Source organism: Balaenoptera acutorostrata, chromosome 1 (assembly GCF_949987535.1).
Source record: "Balaenoptera acutorostrata chromosome 1, mBalAcu1.1, whole genome shotgun sequence".
In the NCBI taxonomy this organism is placed as follows: domain Eukaryota; kingdom Metazoa; phylum Chordata; class Mammalia; order Artiodactyla; family Balaenopteridae; genus Balaenoptera; species Balaenoptera acutorostrata.
The window spans coordinates 13,224,011-13,247,446 of NC_080064.1; the positions used below are offsets into that span (position 1 = coordinate 13,224,011).

Genomic DNA, 23,436 nt, shown 5'->3' on the forward strand with positions numbered 1-23,436 from the left:
GCAAGGTGTCCTTCCAGGGGCTTCGTACCATACATCCATTGGGGTGGCCGGGAACTCTTTCTGAGACCCCTGGGGGTGGCCAGACAGGCAGGGTCTGGTTGGCATCAGAGCTGTGGCAGGTCCCCCATGAGAGGGGAATGCGTGTGGTTAGAAGCCCCGGCTCTATGTCATAATTGCAGCCAGACTTCTTCTTGGGAGACATGGGGGTGTCTTAGAACCTGTGTCTCCTCTGAACCGGTGAGAAAGAAGCCTTTGTGCAGATAGGTCTCCTGGGGAAAGGATTGTCCATCTGGGACCAGACTGAGTGGTCCCACCTCGCACCCTCGCTAACCCTCTCCTCTTACTCCCCGGGATTTCAGAAATCTTGAGAGTGGACTTCACTCGCACTGGCAAAATGAAGTCCACCGGAGGCAGGAAGGACCAGGTATGGCTCGACCTTGTCCGGCACCCCAAATGCTCCCTTAACTCCACTGGGTTCTCCTAGCGCGCCCCCTGGTGGTGATGAGGTGAACAGCGGTCTGTCTCATGTATCCATGTTAATAGTAAAAGAAACACAAATTTAAGAAGAACAGGAAGAAAAAAGAAAATTAAAATCACGAATACCATTACCGTTTTGGTTTACATAGGTCCCATCTATCCTACAAAACTAGATTTTCACGGTTGTGGGTTCAGAGAATGTGTTGTCCCACAAACTGGAAACTAGACTCACCCAGTTCATGCACAGCAGAGAAAAAATTTGCAGGGAGGTCTCAACTCTGGCTCAAAAATCCCCTATACTATGGGGAATTCCCTGGTGGTCCAGTGGTTAGGACTCCACACTTTCACTGCATGGGGCACGGGTTCAATCCCTGGTCTGGGAAATACGATCCCGCAAGCGCAAAGCACGGCCAAAAAAAAAAAAAAATCCCCTATACCAGACTTTAGTGACCAGTGAGAGAGGTTCACATGGGGTGAATAATAGAGAAAAGAGGCAGGGGGTGGAGGAGGGAAGGAGCCAGGTGGGGGATGGGAATGTATGTTGCAGAAATATAGGGTGGTGTGGCATGCAGGTGATGAATCGTCTTAACTGGGGTCCGTGGATAAACCTCAGGGTGTCCCTGAAACCCCAAAGCTGCCTGCACATTTTTGTGCTGGTGTGCACTTTATTTGATTTGATTTGATTGATTGATTGATTGATTGATTATTATTTTGGCCTCACTGCGTGGCTTGCTGGATCTTAGCTCCCTGGCCGGGTAGTGAAAGCACCGAGTCCTAACTGGACCGCCAGGGAATTCTGCATATGCTGGTGTGCACTTTAGGATGATATGACCTGTCAAAAATTAAGATCCCTTTGTGGGGTCAGTCAAAAGTAGGGGGAAGAATTACAGCTCTGGGAGTGGAATTCATCCTTGGGTCCCTCCCAAAACGCAGTCATTCCCCGGGGGAGAATGCTCTCCTACAAACAGAAGATGTCATCACTATTAGATTCCCGCTGGGAGGGGCTGCTCAATTTGCTTTCATCTTTGGGCAGACAGTAACCAGCTGCTAAGAACAGTGCCCACACTTTGGTGAACGAGTAATTAAGAGTTCTCAGAAGAGGAGCTATTTAGATTTGAATCGAGACACAAATATTTAGCTCAGTTTGGTTTGCTAATCCAACAGTTTTTAAAAGCTGTTGAAATCAATTTTACTGTCTTGGGCTCCTTTTTTTAAGTGGATGAATGGAATTTGTTTATGACTTTTGGGGCAGGCAAAAATCCACTCTTGGCACCAAAAAATTACCTGATGTGGGAACAAAATGTGTAAATCACACAAGGGTATCGAGGTGCTAGGGCAAGGTGGCTGGGCTTTCCCAGGAGTTGGAGGGACATACACAGGATCCTAAGTGTGCCCCGTCTCTGCTGGGTGTCCACAGAGGACCTGGACCTGGGGCCCTCATGGGCAGGGCGCCATCCTGCTTGTGAACTGTGACAGAGACAGTCCCATATCTTCCACTGTGGACTGCAAGGATGACCAGCTTGACAGCAAAGGTAAAGACCCCCCAAGAACCAATGGGAATAGGGCTTTGTCTTTTTGTGAAGCCTTTTGTCCTGAGCCTTGTAACAACCCTCAGAAACCAGGGTTATTGGAAGCGTGTTCTTGTTAACATGCCCGTTATGGAGGTGAAGGAATGGACAGGGGTCCTGAGAGGGCAAGTAACCTGCCCAAGGTCACACAGCAGCCAGGGAAGAGCTGGGAGCAATGCTGATTCTCCCAATGCCTCCTCCAGGGCCCAGCTTCCATCCCCAGCCCGTTGACCAACCCAAACTTCTGCTCTTGGGTCAAATCTGGGCCCAAAATAATTCAAAATGAAAGCCTGACTAGAGCCCCAAATTCACGTCAGAGCAGCCCTGAGCCCCTGCCATAGGCTGGGCACTGCTCGGACCAGTTCAGAATTCTTAACTCATTTGATCCTTCAGCTCAAGTTTCAGAAGTATGTATGGTCCTCACCCCCACTTTACAGATGGAAAAACTGAGGTATGGGGAAGTTAAGCAATTTCCTCTGGGTCACACAGCTAGTAAGTCATAGGCTCAGGATTTGAACCCAGGCATCCCAACACCAAGGCAGGTTTAGGGGCACAAGTTGGGCGCAGGGTCCCTGCTGGCACACCTCTGAGGCATGGCCAGGGTGGAAGACCTGCACGGGTGGAAGACCTGCACTGGAGGAGGGCGCTGAGGGGGGCGGGATCATTTGGCCAGGGCAGCAGCTGCCGCCTTCCTGGGGAGTTGCTAGAATGGCCTAGAAATGGATGCATTTTAAAGTTGCGTGGAGTTGGCCTGGCCTGATGCCAGGGAGCAGCCTCTACACGGTGCCTGGCACCCAGTAACAATCAAACAGCCCGTATGTACCCTCCCGGGATGCCGGGCACTGTAATATGCACTTTACACATGTGACTGCACCCTTCCCTCCGTGCGGGCTCTGCGCTTAGCCCTGTGTATTTATGAGGAAGCAGAGGCATGGAGAGCTGAAATACCTCCCCAGGCTCACACAGATCCAGGGTTCAAGCCCCGCCCACTCCAGTGCCCTTGACCACGTGACTCTTGTCCAGCCTCTGACTCTCGTCCAGCTTCAATCTCCCCAAGCCTTTGCTGGCCACTCTTCAGGTTGGCTCACTTCCCACGCAGGCCCCGGGGAGAAACCTTTCCACTCATTCACCCCACAAATAATTATTGAACACCTGCCTTGTGCTAGGCATTGTTCTAGATGCTTCTCGGAGCTGGGAACAGAGCAACAAACAAGATAAATGTAATTTCTGCTTTGGCGAGTTTATATCCTAAGCTCATCCTAGTGGGAGAGGACCAAAACCTTGAATTCCTTTAATTCTAAAATGAAAAATATTGTTTAAATACTGGAAAGAGCATACGGAAAATAAAGCCAGGTGACGTGATGAAGGGTGGTCTTGGTGAGGGGGGCGTAGTCTCAGGGGCCTGCGTCTCAGGCCACGCCCTTCTCATTCCAGACCTGAAGGACATGTCCTTGGTGACCCTGAGCACGAAGACCCCCAGGGACTTCTTCAGCAAGCACCAGCTGGTGCCCCATGTGGCCAAATCCGAGATGGACAAAGTCAGAGTGTTTCGAGCCAATGGTGAGTCGCCCTTGGCTGTCACCTTGGTGTTCCCTTCCCACCCCAGCCAATGGGACTCAGCCCCTTCACACACACTTCAGTGAATAATTCCCGAGCACCTACCCTGTGCCAGGTTCTAAGAACCGACGATGCAGCAGTGAGCAAGATGGACACCTCTGCCCATTACCTTGTAGAAAGGGCACAGACAAAATGCAGGCAAACAAGATGATGTCTGGGGCTGGATGAGCACTGAGAAGGAAATGACCTCCTTCCCAAGGACTGTTGTAGTTGTTCTCTGTGTGTCTGTCTCTGTCACACACACACACACACAGGACTGTTGTTTACAGAGGTTTTTGAATCCAAGCTGACTGCACATAATAATTGTAATATGTAATAATTTGTTCTCCAACAACCTGCTAATCAGAGACATCAGTAACTTCTCAGCGGCTTGCGAGCACCTGCCACTGAGCGCCGGGCTCGGTTCTAGGCACAGGGCACGGAGCAAAGAACAAAACAAAGTGCCTGCCCTCATGTCACTTTCATCTCAGCGGGTTGAGAGCAATGATATGTAAAATCATTAAGTAAAGTGTCTAGTGCCTCAGACGGCATTAAATGCTACACAGAAGGATGCAACAGCGAAGAGGAAGAGAACAAGGGGTGTGGGGAAGGGGGGCCGGGGAAGGCTTCCCCCAGAAGGTGTCATTGAGCAGACGGAGGTGTGGGAACACCCAGGGGAAGGGCACTCTTGGCAGAGGGAAACACAAGTGCAAAGGCCCTGAGGTGGGATGTGCCCATGGGCTTGAGGAATGTAGGAAGGCCGGCTCCGCTGGAGTGCATCATGCAAGGGTTAAGCGGGGGATGAGGGTGGAGAAGAAAGGCCAGAGGGGAAGGGGCTGGGTCAGGGAGGCAGGAAATGACTGTGGCTTCTAGTCTGTGGGAGGTGGGGGGCCATCTGAGGGCTGTGCAGAGGCGCAACTTGATCTGACTTCCATTCAAACCACAGCGATTAGACTGACATTGGTTTGGCCACAAACCAACTCCTTGCCTCTGTGGCGGTATCACCTCCTCCAGGAAGCCTTCCCTGACCTTCCAGAACTTACTACTATCTGTAATTTTGACTGTCTTTGCTCCTCCCTACTTACCCAGGAGATTGTGCACTCCCTGGGGACCAGGACAGTGACTGTCGCCCTGGTCTTTCCAGGTGTCAGCTGAGAGCAGGTGATAGGGAGTGAATGGATGGATGAACGAATGAATGAACTATAATGTATATTGGACTTTCTGTAAAGTTGTGAATGACTCAGGCAACCTCATCACTCCATTCCTGGACCTCCATCGGGAGGGTGAGGGCGGGGCCTTTAGTCCCTTCCTCCTAAGGGGAGGCTCCTGCCAGATCCAGCTGTGAGGGGTCCTTAGGGGTGAGATGCCATGGCCTTGGGAAGGCATCACACACCAAGAAGACAAGGTCTCAGAAGTAGGGACGCAGACCTGAGCCTCCCCTGCTCTCTCCCAGCAGACAAACAGCCCTCCAGGTACGGCATGATCCTGGGGCCACGGCACCCCTCTCACCCCCTGGAGCTCCAGGGTGGCCATCACAGCACAGACTTCCATGTGGAGGGCCTGGCTTTCCCAGACGCCAGCTTCCCAGGGCTCATTTCCCTCAATGTCTCCCTGCTGGACACGTCCAACCCGGTAGGCCAAGAGGGGGGATCTGGGCTTCCAGGCTCTGACTCAGCTGGGGAGGGGGCTCCAAACAGCCACTGGGAAGCAGTAGGTGTTGCGCCCTGGCTGCTGTGACAGTTCCTCCCCTGCCCCTCCCCCTGCAGGAGCTCCCCAAGGCCCTGGTTTTCCAAGACAGCGTGGTCTTCCATGTGGCCCCCTGGATCATGACCCCCAATACTCAGTCCCCGAAGGAGGTGTATGTGTGCAGGTGAGGGGCCCTGGAGGGCTGAGGGCGGGGCACAGACACACCCCCAGGGAGAGCCCTGGACCAGGAGCCCATCACGCACTTGCAGGGTAAATGGGGAAAAGGTGATATCTGTGCTATGGCTTGCTGAGGGCTGAGGCTTGTTAAGAACCATAAAAAGGTCAGGAAAATCATTATTGGTGGTGTTTCCGTGTCACTATCCTGCCCTGAGGCAGGCCAAGGGCTGCTTTAGCTCCTGGGGGCCTCTAGAGTTGGCCAGACCTGGAAGATGAGAACCCTGGGTCCCTGGGCGAGGCCTCCCTCCTCAGAGGGCAGTCTGTGAGCCTTCTGCACCAGGAACCCCTGGGCACTCATTTAAAATGCACGTTCCGGGCCAACCTCTGAACTGCTGGGTCTCGACTCTGGGGACGGGACGGGGCCCAGCTGTATTTTCACAAGTTGCCGGGGGAGGCTCGGCATCCCTCCCGCAGTCTGAGAGCCCCTGCTAACCATGCGGGGTCACAGGGGGACCTTCCCCTCTCCTCTTCCCATTGCTTTGGGGCAGAAGGGGTGAGAATGTAACCCCGTGGTCAGGACGCAGGCTGGAAGCCAGCAAGGCCTGGGTTCGAATCCAGATGGCGTGACCTTGACCTCTGACCTCCTCATTCCGTCTCCTCCTCGGTGGAAGGCTGCCCGCTAGTTCCCCTCCTGGGTTGTTACCAGAGTTCAGTGAGCTAAGCTTGCTAAGAGCAGAGACAGGGTGAGCTGCGGTCTCTGTCCAGGCTCCAGGTGCCTTGGAGCACCCGCTGTGCCCCTCCCCTATTCCATCCGGCCCTGAGCTTCTGCACCATCCCTAGAGACACCCCAGGGGTCCAGCTTGCCCCCTCGGAGGCCAGCCAAGGCCACTGGCTGCTGAATCAAGGGCACTAAGGAGATTGTTCTTTCTGTTCTTTCTAGGTTATTTGAAAATGAGGATTTCCTGAAGTCAGTGGCTGCTCTGGCCAAGAAAGCCAGGTGCAAGCTGATGGTCTGTGCCAAGGAGGAGAGCATGAATGACCGGTGGATGCAGGTGCGTGGCCCGGGCGCACAGGAGGCGCATCCCTGAGGGTCAAGGGACACGGGGACCTGGGCTCCTGGGGCTCGGCCGAGCACCTGGCTGGCCACCCTTCCTCAGACAGGCAGGGGGTTAGGAGCCTCTGAGGGTCCTCGCAGACGGAGGGCTCAGGCAAGTGACTCCACTGACATCTACCGCGGCCACGTCATGCCCGCCGTGGTCACCAAGATGACCACATTCCTGCTTGAAAACTCTCAGACAACTTCAGGAAATTGAGGAAATGCTGCAAAGCTCAGGGGGCTGGAGCTCAACCATTCTCCCTAGCAACCTCCCTCCAAGCCAGCCTTCCCGGGCTCGGCCACCAGGCCAGGCCACACCCCTGCTCCAGCACTTTCCATGGCTCCCATCTCCTCCTCCTCAGCTTGCCTCTCAATCTGGCTGTCCCACACCGGCCACACTGGATCACCATTCCGTCTCTGTGCCAGGCTCCCCCTCCACCCCCTCGTGCCATGAGCCCCCTGAGGGCAGAGAGGGGGTCTCATTCAGCTCAGCACCCAGAACCTGGCATTGGCTGGTGCCAGTGGGCAGTTGGCGGGCTGACCGAGCCTCTGTGCCTCTCCTTCCATGCTGCCCGCCCTGCTCCCACCCCATCCCATAGCCCTGCTCCTTCTCTCCAGCCGCCCTCCCCATTCCCACCCCCACGTCCAAATCAGTCCCGTCCAATCCCAGCTCGAATCCCCTCCATAAATGTCCTCAATCCCTCCAGCGGGGAATTCATTCCTCTTTCTTCTAAACCTCCAAATAATACCCTCTCTTCCTTTCTCATCCTTCCATCTGTGTTAAATCAGGTTGAACCAGAAGAAATGGCTGATATGCCACCATTTTTTACCTCCAAGAATGGCAATTTTGGATGGTTCAGCTAATAGTGATGTGTCCAACATCACGCCTGCCTGCTAAAATACAGGCAGGATGTGTACTCGATTCATTTCTGCGCCCTCCCCGTCTCTGCCCCACGGGCTTGGCTGGGGCCTCACCTGCCCTCCTTTGGGGCAGAGCTACCTCTGCCCTCCAGCCTCAGCTCAGCAACGCTCCTTCTCTTTTTTTAAAATTAATTTTTATTGGAGTATAGTTGCTTTGCAATGTTGTGTTAGTTTCTGCTGTACAGCAAAGTGAATCAGTTACACATATACATATATCTTCTCTTTCTTAGATTCCCTTCCCTTTTAGGTCACCACAGAGCATTGAGTAGAGTTCCCTGTGCTATAAAGTAGGTTCTTTTTAAGAACTCTCCTCTGACCCGTCCCAACTGAATCAGGAGTCCCTCCTCCGTGTTCCCGAAGACCCCTCACCTCCCTCCCATCACCTCCTAGCACCGGGTGGTAAGTGCCCAGCTCCTGGATCTCCCCTCGAGGACACGCTTGTACACCATGGGTCCCTGGCATCTGGCCCGGCACTCACCAGGAGCAAGAGTGAAGGACACGCCATTGCTTCCACTACACGTTGGTTCAAACACAGGACAGTAAGCTCTGCTTTCCCGGAGCCCCTCCTCTGGAGTTGAATATCCCACGTGCGCTTGCCCTTGACTGCAAGGGGGAGAGTGTGGATGGTTCCCCACCCCCATCCCTGCGCTGGGGGTTGAGACCCAGGCAGCGTGTGTAACAGCCTCCCCTCCACTCGCTCTTCACAGGATGAGATGGAGATCGGCTACATCCAAGCCCCACACAAAACGCTGCCCGTGGTCTTTGACTCCCCAAGGAACAGAGGCCTGAAGGATTTCCCCATCAAATGCATGCTGGTACGTACTAGGCGGGGATGGGCACCAGCGCTGAAACCCTTGCCTTGAGGCCTCCTTCCTCATTTTCTGTCTCCCACCCCCGGCTGCTGCTGAGCGCCCTGCAGGTGTGCGTCCTGCCCAAGCAGCCATCACACAGGTGGCCGGGGCATTTCTGTTATGTGATGAGATCTGGCTCTTCCTTTCCCAAAGCCCTTTCTGGCCATGAACTCACTTTGTCCTCAGGAAAACCCTGCCGAGGACATAAGTCCTCCCCACAGATGCTCTTGGGACTTCCCTGGCAGTCCAGTGGATAAGACTTCATGCTTCCACTGCAGGGGGCATGGTTTCGATCCCTGGTCGGAGAGCTAAGATCCCACATACTGTGCAATGCGGCCAAAAAAAAAAAAAAAAAAAAGATGCTCTTGCTGGAAGGTGGGGGTAGGGCCAGGACCAGAACCTTCCCCAATGTCCAGCTGGAGGCTCTGTCTTTTGGGTGGGAGTCTGGTCTTTGGGGGGCTCCCTCTGGGACATGGGGATGTTCAGGATCAGAGTGGTCATTTCCTCGGTGTGACTTTATCAGCCAAGGTCTCTACATGTGTTTGGGGGCTGGGGCGAGGGTGACATATTAGTGAGTCATGCTTGACTAACCTGGCAGTTTCGGGCAAACTCAGCAAAGAAGAATAATAATAATAGCAATAATAATGGTTACATTTATTGAGCACGCGTTCTGTGGCAGTCACAGGGCTAAATTCTTCCATGAGCTGACTCATTTAATCCAACAACCTCTAAGGTAGATGCTATCACTAGGCCCATTTTATAGACGAAGAAACTGAGGCTCAGAGAGGTGCAGCAGCTTTCCCGAGGTCACAAAAAAGAGAGTGAAGCTAGAATTCAAACTGGGCCATGAGCACCCTGCTCCCTGCTTTCCCAGTAAGACCCCAGGCCTGCGATCTGAGCCTGGACAGCCCCCTAACCTCAGGCACCAGGGAAAACAAAGGAAAGAGTGCGGGGTGCAAGGTTTGCTGTGGGGAATGGCTTTCCAAGGAGCACCCTGTGCCCCAAGGGGAAAGGAAGCGGCCCTGCCCACGCAGGAGGCTTTGAAAGGAAACTTGAGTTTAACTCGCTTGTTCTCCTGTGCTGAGTGGTGCCAATGAGGGGATTTAGTTGGGGTCACGGGTATCTCTCTGCCACAGAATCAGGTTAATCCTGTTTCAGGAGCAACAGGATGAATTTGCCAGCTGCGCTGAGACTTTGGCCCTTCTTGCTGATTTCACTCCTATTGTGTTCAGTGGCCATGTCTCGAAGAGTGAGGAAGGCTAGGCTCTCTGACGTCACAAGCCAGCTGCCAGGCAGACAGACAGACACCGCAGCACAGGTGTCCTCATCCAACCCACAGACAGCCTCGGAAGAGGGGGGCTGCGATGGTCTCTTAGCCACGCTCGTCTGGGGTATTCAAATCACTCAGGAAAAGAATTGGGATCAAAGTCAATCTCCTCGAAAAGGGAACCCTCTTGCACTGTTGGTGGGAATGTAAATTGATGCAGCCACTATGGAGAACAGTATGGAGGTTCCTTAAAAAACTAAAAATAGAACTACCATATGACCCAGCAATCCCATTACTGGGCATATACCCTGAGAAAACCATAATTCGAAAGAGTCATGGTTGAGGTCTATTCCGATGGGGCTTTTTCTGTAAACCTACATCGTTGGAAACGCCTCATAGATTAACTGTGTGGTTTCCTTTACTCATAGAACTACCTGTTAGATCTGTGGGAAAGAACTACAAGACAGAACTGCCAAGTAAATTATGAAAAACCTAACAAACTTTTTATCTTAGGTATTGGCATATCCCAATGATCTGTACTGTTCTAGGGTGTGATGGCTTAGGAGTGAATATGATTTGAACCTAATACAATTTTAGAGGGTGTCAAATTCAGAACCAGGCAGATCCATCCCTGACCCTAAACATGGTCCTACAGTAAATTGCTTGAGGAAACTGGATCCCAAAGATTACAGGTGGGGAATTTTGAAGTATGTCCATATTTCATTGGAGATCAAAGAAGCCTAACTAAAAGAATTGTGGGCTGACTCACATGATAACTTCTTTTTGAAAGGGCTATTTTACCTTGAAGATTGTGAGTTTGGAGGAACTAAGGTGATTGGCAGTGGAAAGAATCAGAACATGTGAAATTCCTTAAAAATTTATTGACTTAAATAACTTTGTGTTACACATAATTAAAAAAAAAAAAACCCTTAAAAAAAAAAAGAGTCATGTACCACAGCGTTCATTGCAGCTCTATTTACAATAGTCAGGACATGGAAGCAACCTAATTGTCCTTCAACAGATGAATGGATAAAGAAGATGTGGCACATATATACAATGGAATATTACTCAGCCATAAAAAGAAATGAAACTGAGTTAGTTGTAGTGAGGTGGATGGACCTAGAGTCTGTCATACAGAGTGAAGTAAGTCAGAAAGAGAAAAACAAATACCGTATGCTAACACACATATATGGAATCTGAAAAAAAAAAAAAGGTTCTGAAGAACCTAGGGGCAGGACAGAAATAAAGACGCAGATGTAGGGAATGGACTTGAGGACATGGGGAGGGGGAAGGGTAAGCTGGGACGAAGTGAGACAGTGGCACAGACATATATACACTACCAAATGTAAAATAGATAGCTAGTGGGAAGCAGCCACATAGCACAGGGAGATCAGCTCGGTGCTTTGTGACCACCTAGAGGGGTGGGATAGGGAGGGTGGGAGGGAGACGTAAGAAGGAGGGGATATGGGGATATATGTATACATATAGCTGATTCACTTTGTTATACAGCAGAAACTAACACACCATTGTAAAGCAATTATACTCCAATAAAGATGCTTAAAAAAAAAAAAGTCAAACTCCTCACCAGGCAACAGCCCCATCTGCTTCTCCAACCCCGTCATGGGCCACTTTCCCTGTCCCTCACCTGGCTCCAGCCCCACTGGCCTCCTTCCTGTTCTTCAAATGTACCCAACTTGTGCTTGCCCCAGGGCCTTTTCACATGCTGTTCCCGCTTCCCGGTTAGCTTCCCGGTTCACATGTCTGGCTGCTTCTCCACCTTCAGGTCTCAGCTTCAATGCCCTTCTTAGTGAGGCCATCCTGGTACTGAAGGACACATCCACGCCCCTGGCATTCTCCACTGTAGCACTGCTGGTTCCTTCTGGAGTCTCTGTTATAAATCACCGGACTGTTTACTTTCCATCCTCTGTCTCCCTGCTAGACTGGAAGCACCACAAGGGCAGGGCCTGGGCCGTAGTGCCCGTCACTGTACACGAGGCACTTAGCACGCAGCTTACACGTGGTGGGTGTTCTCCCACAAGACAACGTCAGTACATTTTAAATGGGTCAGTGGAACACCAGTAGCACTTGCCATAAGTAGAAGCGTTGAACCTTGAAGTTAAACAGAATGAAAACAAAAGAGTGCTATTAAATCCAGCTCCACACAAATGACTGCAAAAACTCTGAACCAGGTTTCGCCCTCCGCTTGTTAAGACGGGAGGTTAGCCGGTATTAAGGATGGATTTGCATCTCCCACTCTGGGACTTTCATCTTTGATGAACCAGAAAGACTGGAGGAGAACTTGGACACATTCTAAGCCTGTGCTGGAACCTGTAGCAAGTAGCACATGTGAGCATCTCCTGCACATCTTGCTCTGGGTGCGTGGGGGGGGGCCCTTCTCCAGACCATGGATACCCCTTCATTCGCCTGCAGAAATCCAAGCCTGCAGCCTAGGTAACTTTCTTCTCATGGCGACAGCCAGGGCAGTGACTTGGATGAATTTGCTATTCATTCATCAAACGTTCTTTGAGCACATACCCTGTGCCCAGCCCTGTTCTAGGCACTTGGAATCTATTGGTGAGCAATGCCAAGGCCCCTGCCCTCATGGAGCTGACATTCTAGCCCAGAGAGATAGACAAGGAACCATATGTTTAATGAATAAATACATTACATTATATGTTGGGAGGTGAAATCAAGTACTGCAGAAAAAGAAAGATCAGAATCAAGGGGCTCACAGGTGCCAGAGTGGTGGGGGGATTGGATTGCAATTTTAAATAAAATGGTCAGGGGAGGCCTCTTTGAGAAGTTGACACTGGAGCAAAAACTGGAAAGAGGTGAAGAAGTTGACTCTATAGACGTCTTGGTGAAGAGCGTTCTGGGCGGTGGGACAGCCAGTGCAAAGGCCCTGAGGCAGGGCATGCCTGGCATGTTCACAGAATAGCGAGGAGGCCTGAAGGGGTGGAGCTGAGTGAGCAAGAGGCAAAGTGGTAGGAGAGGCAGAGAGGTGATGGGGATGAGGTGTAGTGGGGAGACGGATCCTGTGAGCTTCCTGGCCATCGTAAGGCCATTTGTTTAGAATCTGAGAAACTGGGGAATCATTGCAGAGTCTTAAACAGAGGATGATTATGATCTGATTGATGTTATTAAAGAGAACCTCTGGCTGCCCACTGAGAATGGACGGCAGCGGGGCAAGGGTGGGAGCAGGGAGAGTGGGGATGAGGCTGGTGCTGTAACTGGTGAAAGATGATGGGGTTGCAGACCAGGGGAGCAGGGGAGGGGGTGAGAAACGGCCAGATTTGGGATATGCTTTGAGGACAGAGCCAATAGGATTTCCTGATGCTGTGAGGGAGTGACAAGGCTAGGTGACTTCAGGTTTTGACCCTTGTGAGTGGCAGGTGTCATCCCTTGAGATGGGAGGACTGAGGGAGGAACAGGGGACAAGGGGCTGGGAAGCGGGGATCAGCAGTTCTGTTTGGGGCAAATGTGAGATATTTAGTCAACATCCAAGTCGGATGTTGTACCACATGTACGGCGTTTGGGAGGGAAATGCAGACTGAGATATAAACGTGGGCATGGTCAGCACGTGGATGGTATTTCATGAGACTGGGTGAGATCATCAAAGGAGGGAGTGAATCAAGGCCCCCAGTACACAGGAGGCTGAGAGGGAGCAATGGCCCAAGCCAAATGCAGAAAGTGTGGGAGGGACGTGGGGGTGACCAGCTGACTCGGATGCTGCTAATGGACAAGGAAGCCTGGGCACTGCCCATTGGGTTTAGCTGTGTGACCACGAAGACCTCGAGGGAGCAGTGCTGATGGCCCAGCCGGGGAGGAAGTCAGGTTGGCATGGGTTTTAGAGAGAAAGGGAGGATTTGGAAATGATGGTTTTAGACTTATGCTATCACAGACCTCCTTGAGACTAGTCATCTTCCCAGAAAAATGCACCCAAGCTCACTATTTGGAATCAGTTTTCAGGGAGTCTGTGGCCCCCATGAAGCCCCAGGGTACAGACCATCGACTTGTAGGAAGCAGAGTTACAAGTGCAGTAAGTAGACCGAATGATGGCTCCTCAAATGTGGCCTAATCCCCAGAACCAGATGCTGTCTTACATGGCAACAGGGGCTTTGCAGATGTGATTAAGTTAGGGATCTTGAGATGGGGATTCTCAGGATCTGGGTGGGCTCTATGTAATCACAACGCTCCTTGTGAGAGGGAGGAAGGCGGGTTGTGGTAGGAAAAGGCATGTGATGACAGCAACAGAGGTTGGAGTGATGGGCATTGAAGAGATGGAAGAAGAGGCAACCAGCCGACGTGGCCACTAGAAGCTGAAAAAGGAAAGAAAATGGATTCTCTGCCAGAGCCTCCAAAAGGAACCAATATGCCACCCCTTGATTTTAGCCCAGTGAAACTGATTTCAGACTTCTGACCTCAGAACCGTCAGAGATAAATGTGTGTTGTTTGAAGCCACTAATTGGGTTACAGCAGCAGCTGGAAACTAATACGGGGGTGAGAGGTGTGTCACCTGCCCAGTCTTCTCGTGAAGATAGAGATGTCACAGCCATTTGGGGAGGTTCATTCCAGCCCGAAGTCAGGATGCAGCTCCATTGGACCAAGAGGGCCTGTTGTAGAGACAGTTCAAATCCCAGTCCTGCAAACTGGCTCTGGAACCTGAAGAGCCACACACCACTCTGACCTTAGTTTCTGCTCTGAAAATGAGGATAAAAACGAGATCTTGCAGATTCATTATTACACCCGAGTTAAGGTTAATGAAGTAGCGGGTGCCCATTAGGGACTCTTACAAATCCTGGTCCCTTTTCTTGCCCCCCTGACTCAGCTTTCCTTCAATATTCCACACATAATAATGAGACCTGCTCTGAACCAGCTGCTGAAAGGTTACTCCCTGTGACCAGGCTAATCTTTAAACCTGGACCCCACCCTCTCTTCACCGAGGGACTAAGTTCTCTAACTCTTGGCACTGCTTCTCCCATCTCAGGGTCCAGATTTTGGCTACATGACTCGAGTGCCCCAAACAGGGAGAGTTACTGACCTCGACTCCTTTGGGAACCTGGAAGTGAGCTCCCCGGTGACAGTCGGGGGGAAGGAATACCCGCTGGGCAGGATTCTCACTGGGGACAGAGGTTACCCCAGGTAAGGAGGGGAGGAGGGGGAGAGGGGTGGCCAGGACCCAGAGATGCTGGGGAAAAGCAGAGGCCAGAGCAGAAGGCTTCCCTACTTGCTCCCAGACCAAGAAGGCTCAACAAACTTGAGGGGGTATGAGAGCAATCAAAATACACAGCAAGGAATACCTGCTGAGGAGCCCAACAGTTCCAAGCTCAAATTCCAGCTCTGCCACTTACACACTTTTGGTAGGTAAATATTTACTGAGCACCTACTATGTGCACGGCACTGTACTAGGAGCTAGGAAGGAATGTAGCCATGAACGTGACAGATAGGTCCCTGCCACTATTCTAGTGGGGGAGACACATAATAGAAAAGCAAACAAATAAGATAATTTCAAACAGTGAAGAGAGCACAAAAGAGAGGGGCAGAGGAAGAGTGGGAACTATGTTAAGGTGACCGGAGAGGGCCTCTCTGGGGAGGGGACTTTTGAGCTGAGGTCTGATGACAAGGAAGACATGGCTGCATGGAGATCTGGGGTGGAGGGTTCCTGGCAGACGAAAGAGCATGGGCAAAGACCCTGTGGCAGGGATAGCTTAGTGCAGGGGTCCCCAGCACCCGGCCACGGACTGGTACCTGTCCGAGGCCTGTTAGGAACCGGGCCGCACAGCAGGAGGTGAGCGGCAGGCGAGCGAGCGAAGCTTCATCTGTATGTACAGCTGCTCCCCATCGCTCGCATTTCCGCCTGAGCTCTGCCTCCTGTCAGCACTATGGTGAGTTGTACAATTATCTCATTATATATTACGATGTAATAATAATAGAAATAAAGTGCACAATAAATGTAATGCACTTGAATCATCCTGAAACCATCTCCCGCTACCCCCCATCCCCGTCCATGGAAAAATTGTTTTCCACGAAACCGGTCCCTGGTGTCAAAAAGGTTGGAGACCTCTGGCTTAGTGGGTTCAAGCAGGCCAGAGTGGCTAAAACAGACTGAGCAAGAGAAAGAGCAAAGAGCTAGATCACAAAGGACCTTGGAGGTCAGAGCAAGAGGAAAACTGATGTCCCCAAGGGCACACAGCTAATAAGAGTTCACCGACTCAGTGGGACCAGCTCCAGACCCCACGTTTACTCACAACACCAGCATCTAGGCTGAGTCAACAGGCAGTGCTTTCTGAAGCTAAGCTCTGGTCCTACTTACCTTACTGACTCCATGCCTCAGTTTTCCCCAACAAAACTGGGGTGATAATTTCTAAATTTCTCAGATGTTAGGAGATATAATAATAATAAAAAAAGGCATCCCAGGGTCCTGAATCCCTTCCCTGAAGGAGAACCTTGACCCCTTCGCCAAGTCCCAGTCCCGCAGAGACTTCCTTGTTAATCCCCACCCTTGTTGGCTCCCCCACCCCCATCTCCCCATAACCCCTTTAACCCCGCGTTGGCAGCAAGGAAAGCCAGGAGATGCACCAGGACCTGCAGGATTTCCTCAGTGCCCAGCAGGTGCAGGCCCCTGTGAAACTCTACTCCGACTGGCTGTCTGTGGGCCACGTGGATGAGTTCCTGAGCTTCGTTCCAGTGCACAAGAAGGTGCAGCCTGGGGGGCTGCCTGGAGGAAGCCACATGCCTCCTTCTTGGGTTTCCAAACACAGCTCTGCCTCTGCCTGGGGGTGACTGACCTTACCTTCCTGACTCTGTTTTTTCCTCACCCCCAGGAGGGGGCATGTAAGAGGTGGCCTGCCCAGGTCCAAGCCCACACTCCCCGTACCCTCAGCAGAGCCTTCCTCCTTAGGAGACCCAGGGGCAAAGCTAATCTCTGATCCCAGGGTTTCTGCCTCCAGGGCTTCCAGCTGCTTCTGGCCAGCCCCAGGTCCTGCTACAAACTGTTCCAGGAGTGGATGAAGGATGGCCATGGGGAGGCTCTGCTGTTCCAAGGGGTCAAGAGTAAGTTGGCCGTGCCTGTTCTTTTACCTGGGAAACTTCCTCTGCCTTCACATGGTCTCCTATTGCCAGACAGAATCATTCAGGCAACAGACATCTTCTGAGCAGCCACTGAGCACCAGGCTTTGTGCTAAGTGCTGGGGATGCTGTATGAACAGGGCAGAATAGCTCCCTGCCCTCAGGACCCACAGTCCGGGCCAAAGTGAGTGAAGGAAACAACTAAACACAGGGGCATTGAGGGGTGTCTGGGAGGAGCTCAAGGAAGGCTTCCTGGAGGAGGCGAAGATCAAGCATGAGCGTGAGAGATGAGCAGGAGTTGGCCATGCAAATGGGGCAGTGGGATGGGAGGAAGAGAGATATTCCAGACAGAAGGAACAGCAAAGTCACAGAGGCAGGAGAATGCAAGATGTGTTTGAGGACCTGAAGAAAGTTCAGTCTGGGTGGAGCACAGAATGAAATATGTTTTTCAGTGAGGTCCACAGACACTGGCCAGAGTCAGAGGTTGAAGTCACCATGGCTGAGTGTTTTCACCTAATTATCTGTATATGTCCTGTAGCATCAGGCAATGGTCAGACCTCTGTTTGCCCCTCCGGAAACGGGATCCCTTTGGAGGTAAGAGAATTTAAGGGAGCAAAGGTAACACTCTTAATGAGAACTTACCCTGATAGATTATTTTATTAAAGTCATCTGCCTCCCAGATGCTCATAATAAACCTATATGTTAGGAATCATTGCTGCCCCCATTTTATAGATGGGAAAACTGAGTCCCAACTGGACCTGCTGGGAAGAGCAAAATGGACCTCTGAATTCATCTGCTTTTTTTCTTTTCTTTTTCTCCATGACAGACAAAGCCCAGCAGAAAATAAAGGACATTCTGTCAAACGAGAAACTGAGAGAACATAATTCATATATGGAGGTACTAGCCTGGCTGCCCAGGAGATGCCATACCCCGGGCAGACCTGACACTCCCACCCCCACCTCCAGCTCCCTTCCCTGAGGTTAGAGGCCCAAGGCAGAGCCTTCCACGAGCTCCGTGATGAACAGCTCTGGGATTTGGGTCAATGTGTGCGTGAGAGAGAGAAAGAGGGAGAGGAGACCTCGGTCATCACTACAGGAACACACACAAGGTGATGCACAGAAGAGAGAGAATTGGCAAAGCTGGAGTTGGAGAAAGATGGGGGAAACTCTCAGAAACAGAGGGACAGAGGCAGGAGAGAGGCCAAGCACTGGAGTGACCGGAAAGGCAGGGACACAGAAGCAGAAACAAGAGGCAGAGGGACTGAGCAGAGGGAGGGAAGGAGGGAGGAAAAGGAGGTGCCCATCACCGCCTTCCTGACCCTGTCCCTGGTCCTTCCCCTGGCCGGGCCTCGGCTCCACCTGCCCCTCCCCCACGGCAGCCCGCGCCCCGCCCCCTGCTAGCCCCGCCCCACCCACCGCCGTCCCCTCCTCCCGCCCCCCCAGAAATGCATCGACTGGAACCGGGAGGTGCTGAAGCCGGAGCTGACTGAGCGGGACATCGTGGACGTCCCCCAGCTCTTCAAGCTCCAGAAAGGCTTCGAAGGGACCCTCAAGGCCGAAGCCTTTTTCCCAAACATGGTGAGGAAGTGACCTTCTGAGTAGCCTTAAGTCAGAGAGGCCAGCTGGGCACTGGGTCCAGGAGGCTTGGTTGTCTCCTCACCCATTGGGGTTTGCACGGCCCTATCCGCCTTACAGAGGCTTTAGGCAACCACCTGGGGGTCAAAGACTATCACTGCCCCCACTTTACAGATGATGCCCAGGGAGACCAGGTCCCTGGCAAGAGGTGGGATTCAGAGCTGGGATTCAGAGTCTGGGGTCTGGCTGAACTGCCCGCTGTGGACTTCTGGTGGCGGGTGAGGTGGGAATGGGGCAGGTTTTGGTGGGGGAGACAAGCAACAAGCAAGATGCTCTCAGGTCGAATTAAGTACCATGAAGGGAATAAATGTGGGCCACCTTTTCAGACTGGTCCAGGAAGGCCTCTCTGAGGTGGTTAGGCTGGCACTGCCTGGGCTAAGTGGGACTCACCTGTCTGAAGGTGAACTTGAGGGAGATCCACTTTTGTCGAGAACTTTTAACTGATCCCAGCACCATCTTGAAGTCATCTAGTATATATTTCCCATCCCTCTGCCCTCTTGCTCTGTCTCTTCCAAGAATACCCAAAGGCCAGGCAGAAACCTCACCCAATACTACTGGGGTCCTTCAGCCCCCTCTCCTGCTGCAGCTGCGGATTACGGTTCAAGGAAGAGCCAGTAGTCCCTGGCACAGTGGTCTTCAAACTGGGTTCTCCAGGGCCCTGGGGTTCCAAGGTAGGACCTCAAATGCAGTGGTTTAGATTTTTTCTGTTCATGCATTGAAGTGCTGCAGAAGATTTTGTTTAGAATAAACCTTCCTTGGCTAAAACGAGACAGGAGGGGGCACCCTCCTCTTAACCCCCGGAATAAAATTGGCCCCAAGCATTTCATTTTTTCTCCAGTTTAGCCCAGCCAGGCAAGAAAGCTGATGCCGACGGCTGGGGGATGAGGCATCTCAGATGAAGTAATCAGCTATGCTGAGGGCCGACTTGGTACCTCCACTGTGCGAGGCCCCAGAGGGAGCTGGAGCCTGAGCCATGACTCTCCCAGGAGCCCCGTGATGGGAGGTGGGGGCATGGGCCTGGGCGTGGAACAGGCGGAGAAACGAAGAGTGCCAGGCACTCAGCACAGGCTGCATCTGAGCAGTGAGATGCCCCTTCAGTGACTCATAAGCCCTGGTGACTGACTCCGTGCTTACTACGAGCTGGCACAGACTCTGCACACAGGTTCTTATCCAATTGTCATAGCAATGGAAATGTGTTTGGGCTCTTTTTGCTGATGGGGCTCAGAGAGGCGAAGTGACTTGCCTAAGGCCACATAGCTATATAATAGTAGTGCTGGGATTCAAATCCATGTTGGCCTGGAGCCAAAATCCTCATTCTTTCACCTCACCAGGCCACCTCCCAATATAATGGAGGAAACATAGTCATTTACATAAGGTACAACACATGGAAAGTGCCCCAAAATAGGTAGTCACTTATTCACCAGATCATATCAACAGATGTTTATTAAGTGCCTACTCTGTGCCAGGCACTGTGCTGGGAGCTATGGAAACACAGAGGAGGATGACTAATTCACAGGCAGCTTCACGGAGGCGGTGGTACTTGAGCTGGGCCTTGAGTAATCGAGTTTGCCAGAGGGTGGCAGTGGGGAAGGAGAGAACAGTGTTAAGAATGTGGACCCCAGAGTCCGACAGAATTGAGTATAAGTCCTAGACTCGCTGGGTGGCCTTAAGTAGCTCACGTTACAGGTCTGGGCCTCAGTTTGCTCATCTGTGAAGTGGGGCTGTTATTTCCAAAGGTCAGAAGAGGAAGGGGGCCCTCAGATGGTGCCGCAGGCTGCACGCTGCTGCCCCTGACCTGGGCTCCTGCTTCTTTGCAGGTGAACATGCTGGTGCTGGGGAAGCACCTGGGCATCCCCAAGCCCTTTGGGCCCATCATCAACGGCCGCTGCTGCCTGGAGGAGAAGGTGTGGTCCCTGCTGGAGCCGCTGGGCCTCCACTGCACCTTCATCGATGACTTCTACACCTACCATGTTCAGCACGGGGACGTGCACTGCGGCACCAACGTGTGCCGGCAGCCCTTCTCCTTCAAGTGGTGGCACATGGTGCCCTGAGCCCATCCCCCCCCCACCCCCGCCAAGCCTCTGGCCAGAGGCTCTGGTCCCCTGCAGTGAGGCACAGCAAGAGCTCTTGGGGACATTTTGGCTCCCAGGGCAGGGTGGGGGATCACCCTCTGGGCAGTGGCTTGATTCCTTCCCCTGTGCCCCAGCCCCTGGAATCCTCACCAAGGACCCCAACATGGTCGTGGCATTGAAAACTCACTTCTGCTGTGAGAAGCTGCAATGATGTTTTACAGTCACTTTGTATGTGAGGTCAAGCTAATGCTCCTGGCATTCATTCATTTATTCATTCACTCATTCACTCACTGTCATGGTCGAATTGAATATTACAAACTTGAAGTTTCGACCAGGATACATTGAAGGGCAACATTCCTGCGTATGTCTTTCTTTCCCGGGCATACATTTGGTCTATAAAATTTTCTGTGATCTGAGCCTAGTTGATTCTAAGCTTCCCAAGGAACCTCTGAGGGAGAGTGAAGGGGGAGGGGGAGGGCTGGGCCCCCCAGGGGTGCAGCACATCCCCAAAGCTGCACCGAAGTCAGTTTCCAAACAGCCAGCCAGGTGAACCGCCTGAGGTATATGGATGCTCATTTGATTATTTGCTTTAATGTGTGTGTATGTTAAATGCACTCCTCTGTATTTCATGATTAAAAAAATAAAGTTATAAAAAGTTGGCTGGATCACAGGGACACTCGGCAGGAAAGAGCAGCAGAGATGAAGTCATGTCAGCCTCAGGTTTCTCCATATACCACACAGCGATATTTATCAGGTTCAAGGGCAAAGGTGCAGCCTGATTCCTGGTCACACTGTCCTTTGAAAAAAAGGCAACAGACATGGAATGCAAGAACCCAAGGGGGACATGAGAACTGACTGTCGTTTCAAACCCGCAAACGTTTCAGACATCAGCAAATTCTCATTGTCTCTCCCATTTGTCATTTCCGTTCCACCAGCTAGAAAACCCCATAAAGCGGAGTCTTGTCCCTCTTGTTTTCTGCTGTGCCTCACGCTGCCTAGCTGGACGTGGCACAGAATAGGAGCCATGGGTTTCGCGGAATGAGGTTGTTAGTCCCCATTGTGTCCTTTTCATATGTTTTCTTTTATGGCCCTGACATTAGGACTTAAGATTCCCCTGAAGAAAATAAAACTTGGTGACTTGAGGTCTTGAAGATTGAGGCCAGATTTTGGCTCCATAGAGCCTGAGATGCTCAGAAAACACCCAGAGATGCTGTTTTCAGGTGAGTCGTGGAGAACATCATGGTGGAAAAAGATGGTCATCCAGAGTGTCTGCCCTCACACAGACTAAGGAGAAAGGGATCCATAAACCCGGTCACCATGTGCTTCTCTGAAGAGAATCAGCTCCCCCCGGCCCACTTGGAATTTGCTGAGGCAGAAGATGCACAAGTGTTTCTTGTGGACAGAAGGGGGCCATGCACAAGGGGAAGCTGGTGTGAAGTTGTCCCCACAAACCTGACCAATAGGACAGCCTGGAGCAGTGAATGAGCTCAGTAGACAAAAGCTGAAGCCCTTGCCAGATTCCTGGGGCTGCAGAAGGCTGGAGAGATGAGCTGACGGCTAAAGCAGCCCTCGCATCAGCTAAATGCAAGTGATCCTCCTCCAACCGTTCATGGGGGTTGTGGGGCATCAGTAAAGGAGCCAGGGGAGCCCGAGTGAGAGAAAGCACCAGTTTAAGTCCTACCAGCCCCGTAGAGCATCTTGTGATGGCACCCAGGAGCAAGAACTGTCCTGCTGCCTCCCCTCCCTAACACCCATCTCCCCTCCCTAACACCCATCTCCCCTCCCTTCTCCTGGATTCACATGTTAGTTTTCTGCAGCTGCTCTAACAAATTACCACAGACTTGGTGGCTGAAAACAACAGAAATTTATCCTCTCACCGTTCTAGAGGCCAGAAGTCCGGAACCAGTTTCACTGGGCTGAAATCAAGATGTCTGCAAGGCCAGGTCCCTTCCGGAGCCCCAGGGGAGAATCCGCTCTTTGCCTCTTGCAGCTTCTGGCGGCGGTCGGCATGCCTCGGCTGGTGGCTGCATCGCTCCAATCTCTGCCTGTGCGGTCACGTTGCCTTCTCCTCTGTGTACGTCACTCCCTCTGCTTCTCTTATAAAGACACGTGTGATGGCATTTAGGGCCCACCCAGATAATCCAGGATAATCTTAGCTCAAAAAGTCTTAGTCACACCTGCAAATTTAGTCACAACTGCAAGGACTCTTTCTATATGAGATAACACATGTTCCAGGGATTAGCGCCTTGATATCTTTTGGGGGTTATTATTCAACCTACTACAGGTTAAGAACCACCATTTGCCAGCTGGACAGATAGAAGGGGAAGAAAGAAGCCAAGCATCCCCTTTCCAGAGTTCTAAGTTTTGCAGCTGCATTAAATCCTAATGGGAAAGACTTAACTTTTTTAAAATTGAGATATAATTGACATATACGTTGTGTAAGTTTAAGGTGTGCAAACGTGTTGATTTGATACATTTATATATTGCAATACGATGACCACTGTAGTGTTAGCTGATACCTCTGTCCCATCACAGAATTATCACCTTTTTGTGGGGGGGGGGGTAGATTTAATTTCATAAAAGCAAATTAAGGGGTTTTCTTTTGTGTGGGGTTCAACTTTCAAACCTTTGAATTGAGATTGTTTGGTGACTGTTTTTGTTTTTGGTTTTTTTTGTTGTTTTTTAAAATTTATTTATTTTATTTATCTTTGGCTTCGTTGGGTCTTTGTTGCTGCGCGCGGGCTTTCTCTAGTTGCGGCGAGCGGGGGCTACTCTTCATTGCAGTGGGCGGGCTTCTCATTGTGGTGGCTTCTCATTGTGGAGCCCGGGCTCTAGGCGCGTGGGCTTCAGTAGTTGTGGCACGTGGGCTCAGTAGTTGTGGCTCGCAGGCTCTAGAGCGCAGGCTCAGTAGTTGTGGTGCCCAGGCTTAGTTGCTCCGCGGCATGTGGGATCTTCCCGGACCAGGGCTCGAACCCGTGTCCCCTGCATTGGCAGGCGGGTTCTTAACCACTGCGTCACCAGGG

General features: G+C 51.8%; 1 protein-coding gene and 1 non-coding gene across 2 annotated transcripts in view; both read left to right on the plus strand.

Annotated features, from left to right (window-relative positions):
* PADI4 (peptidyl arginine deiminase 4) overlaps positions 1-20,392 on the plus strand; it is a 38,811-nt gene extending 18,419 nt beyond the window's left edge. The window contains exons 5-17 of the mRNA XM_007175165.2: positions 360-424; positions 1,895-2,009; positions 3,480-3,605; positions 5,095-5,273; positions 5,408-5,511; positions 6,445-6,556; positions 8,229-8,336; positions 14,627-14,781; positions 16,197-16,338; positions 16,590-16,692; positions 17,534-17,604; positions 18,150-18,284; positions 20,159-20,392. Coding sequence (XP_007175227.2) covers positions 360-424; positions 1,895-2,009; positions 3,480-3,605; positions 5,095-5,273; positions 5,408-5,511; positions 6,445-6,556; positions 8,229-8,336; positions 14,627-14,781; positions 16,197-16,338; positions 16,590-16,692; positions 17,534-17,604; positions 18,150-18,284; positions 20,159-20,392 — 1,649 coding nt within the window. The remainder of the gene's footprint in view (positions 1-359; positions 425-1,894; positions 2,010-3,479; positions 3,606-5,094; positions 5,274-5,407; positions 5,512-6,444; positions 6,557-8,228; positions 8,337-14,626; positions 14,782-16,196; positions 16,339-16,589; positions 16,693-17,533; positions 17,605-18,149; positions 18,285-20,158) is intronic.
* On the plus strand, positions 9,978-10,108 carry LOC114236835 (small nucleolar RNA SNORA18). The gene has a single exon (XR_003622692.1). It is a non-coding gene; the product is annotated as a small nucleolar RNA SNORA18 (small nucleolar RNA).
* Positions 20,393-23,436: the final 3,044 nt, after the last annotated feature.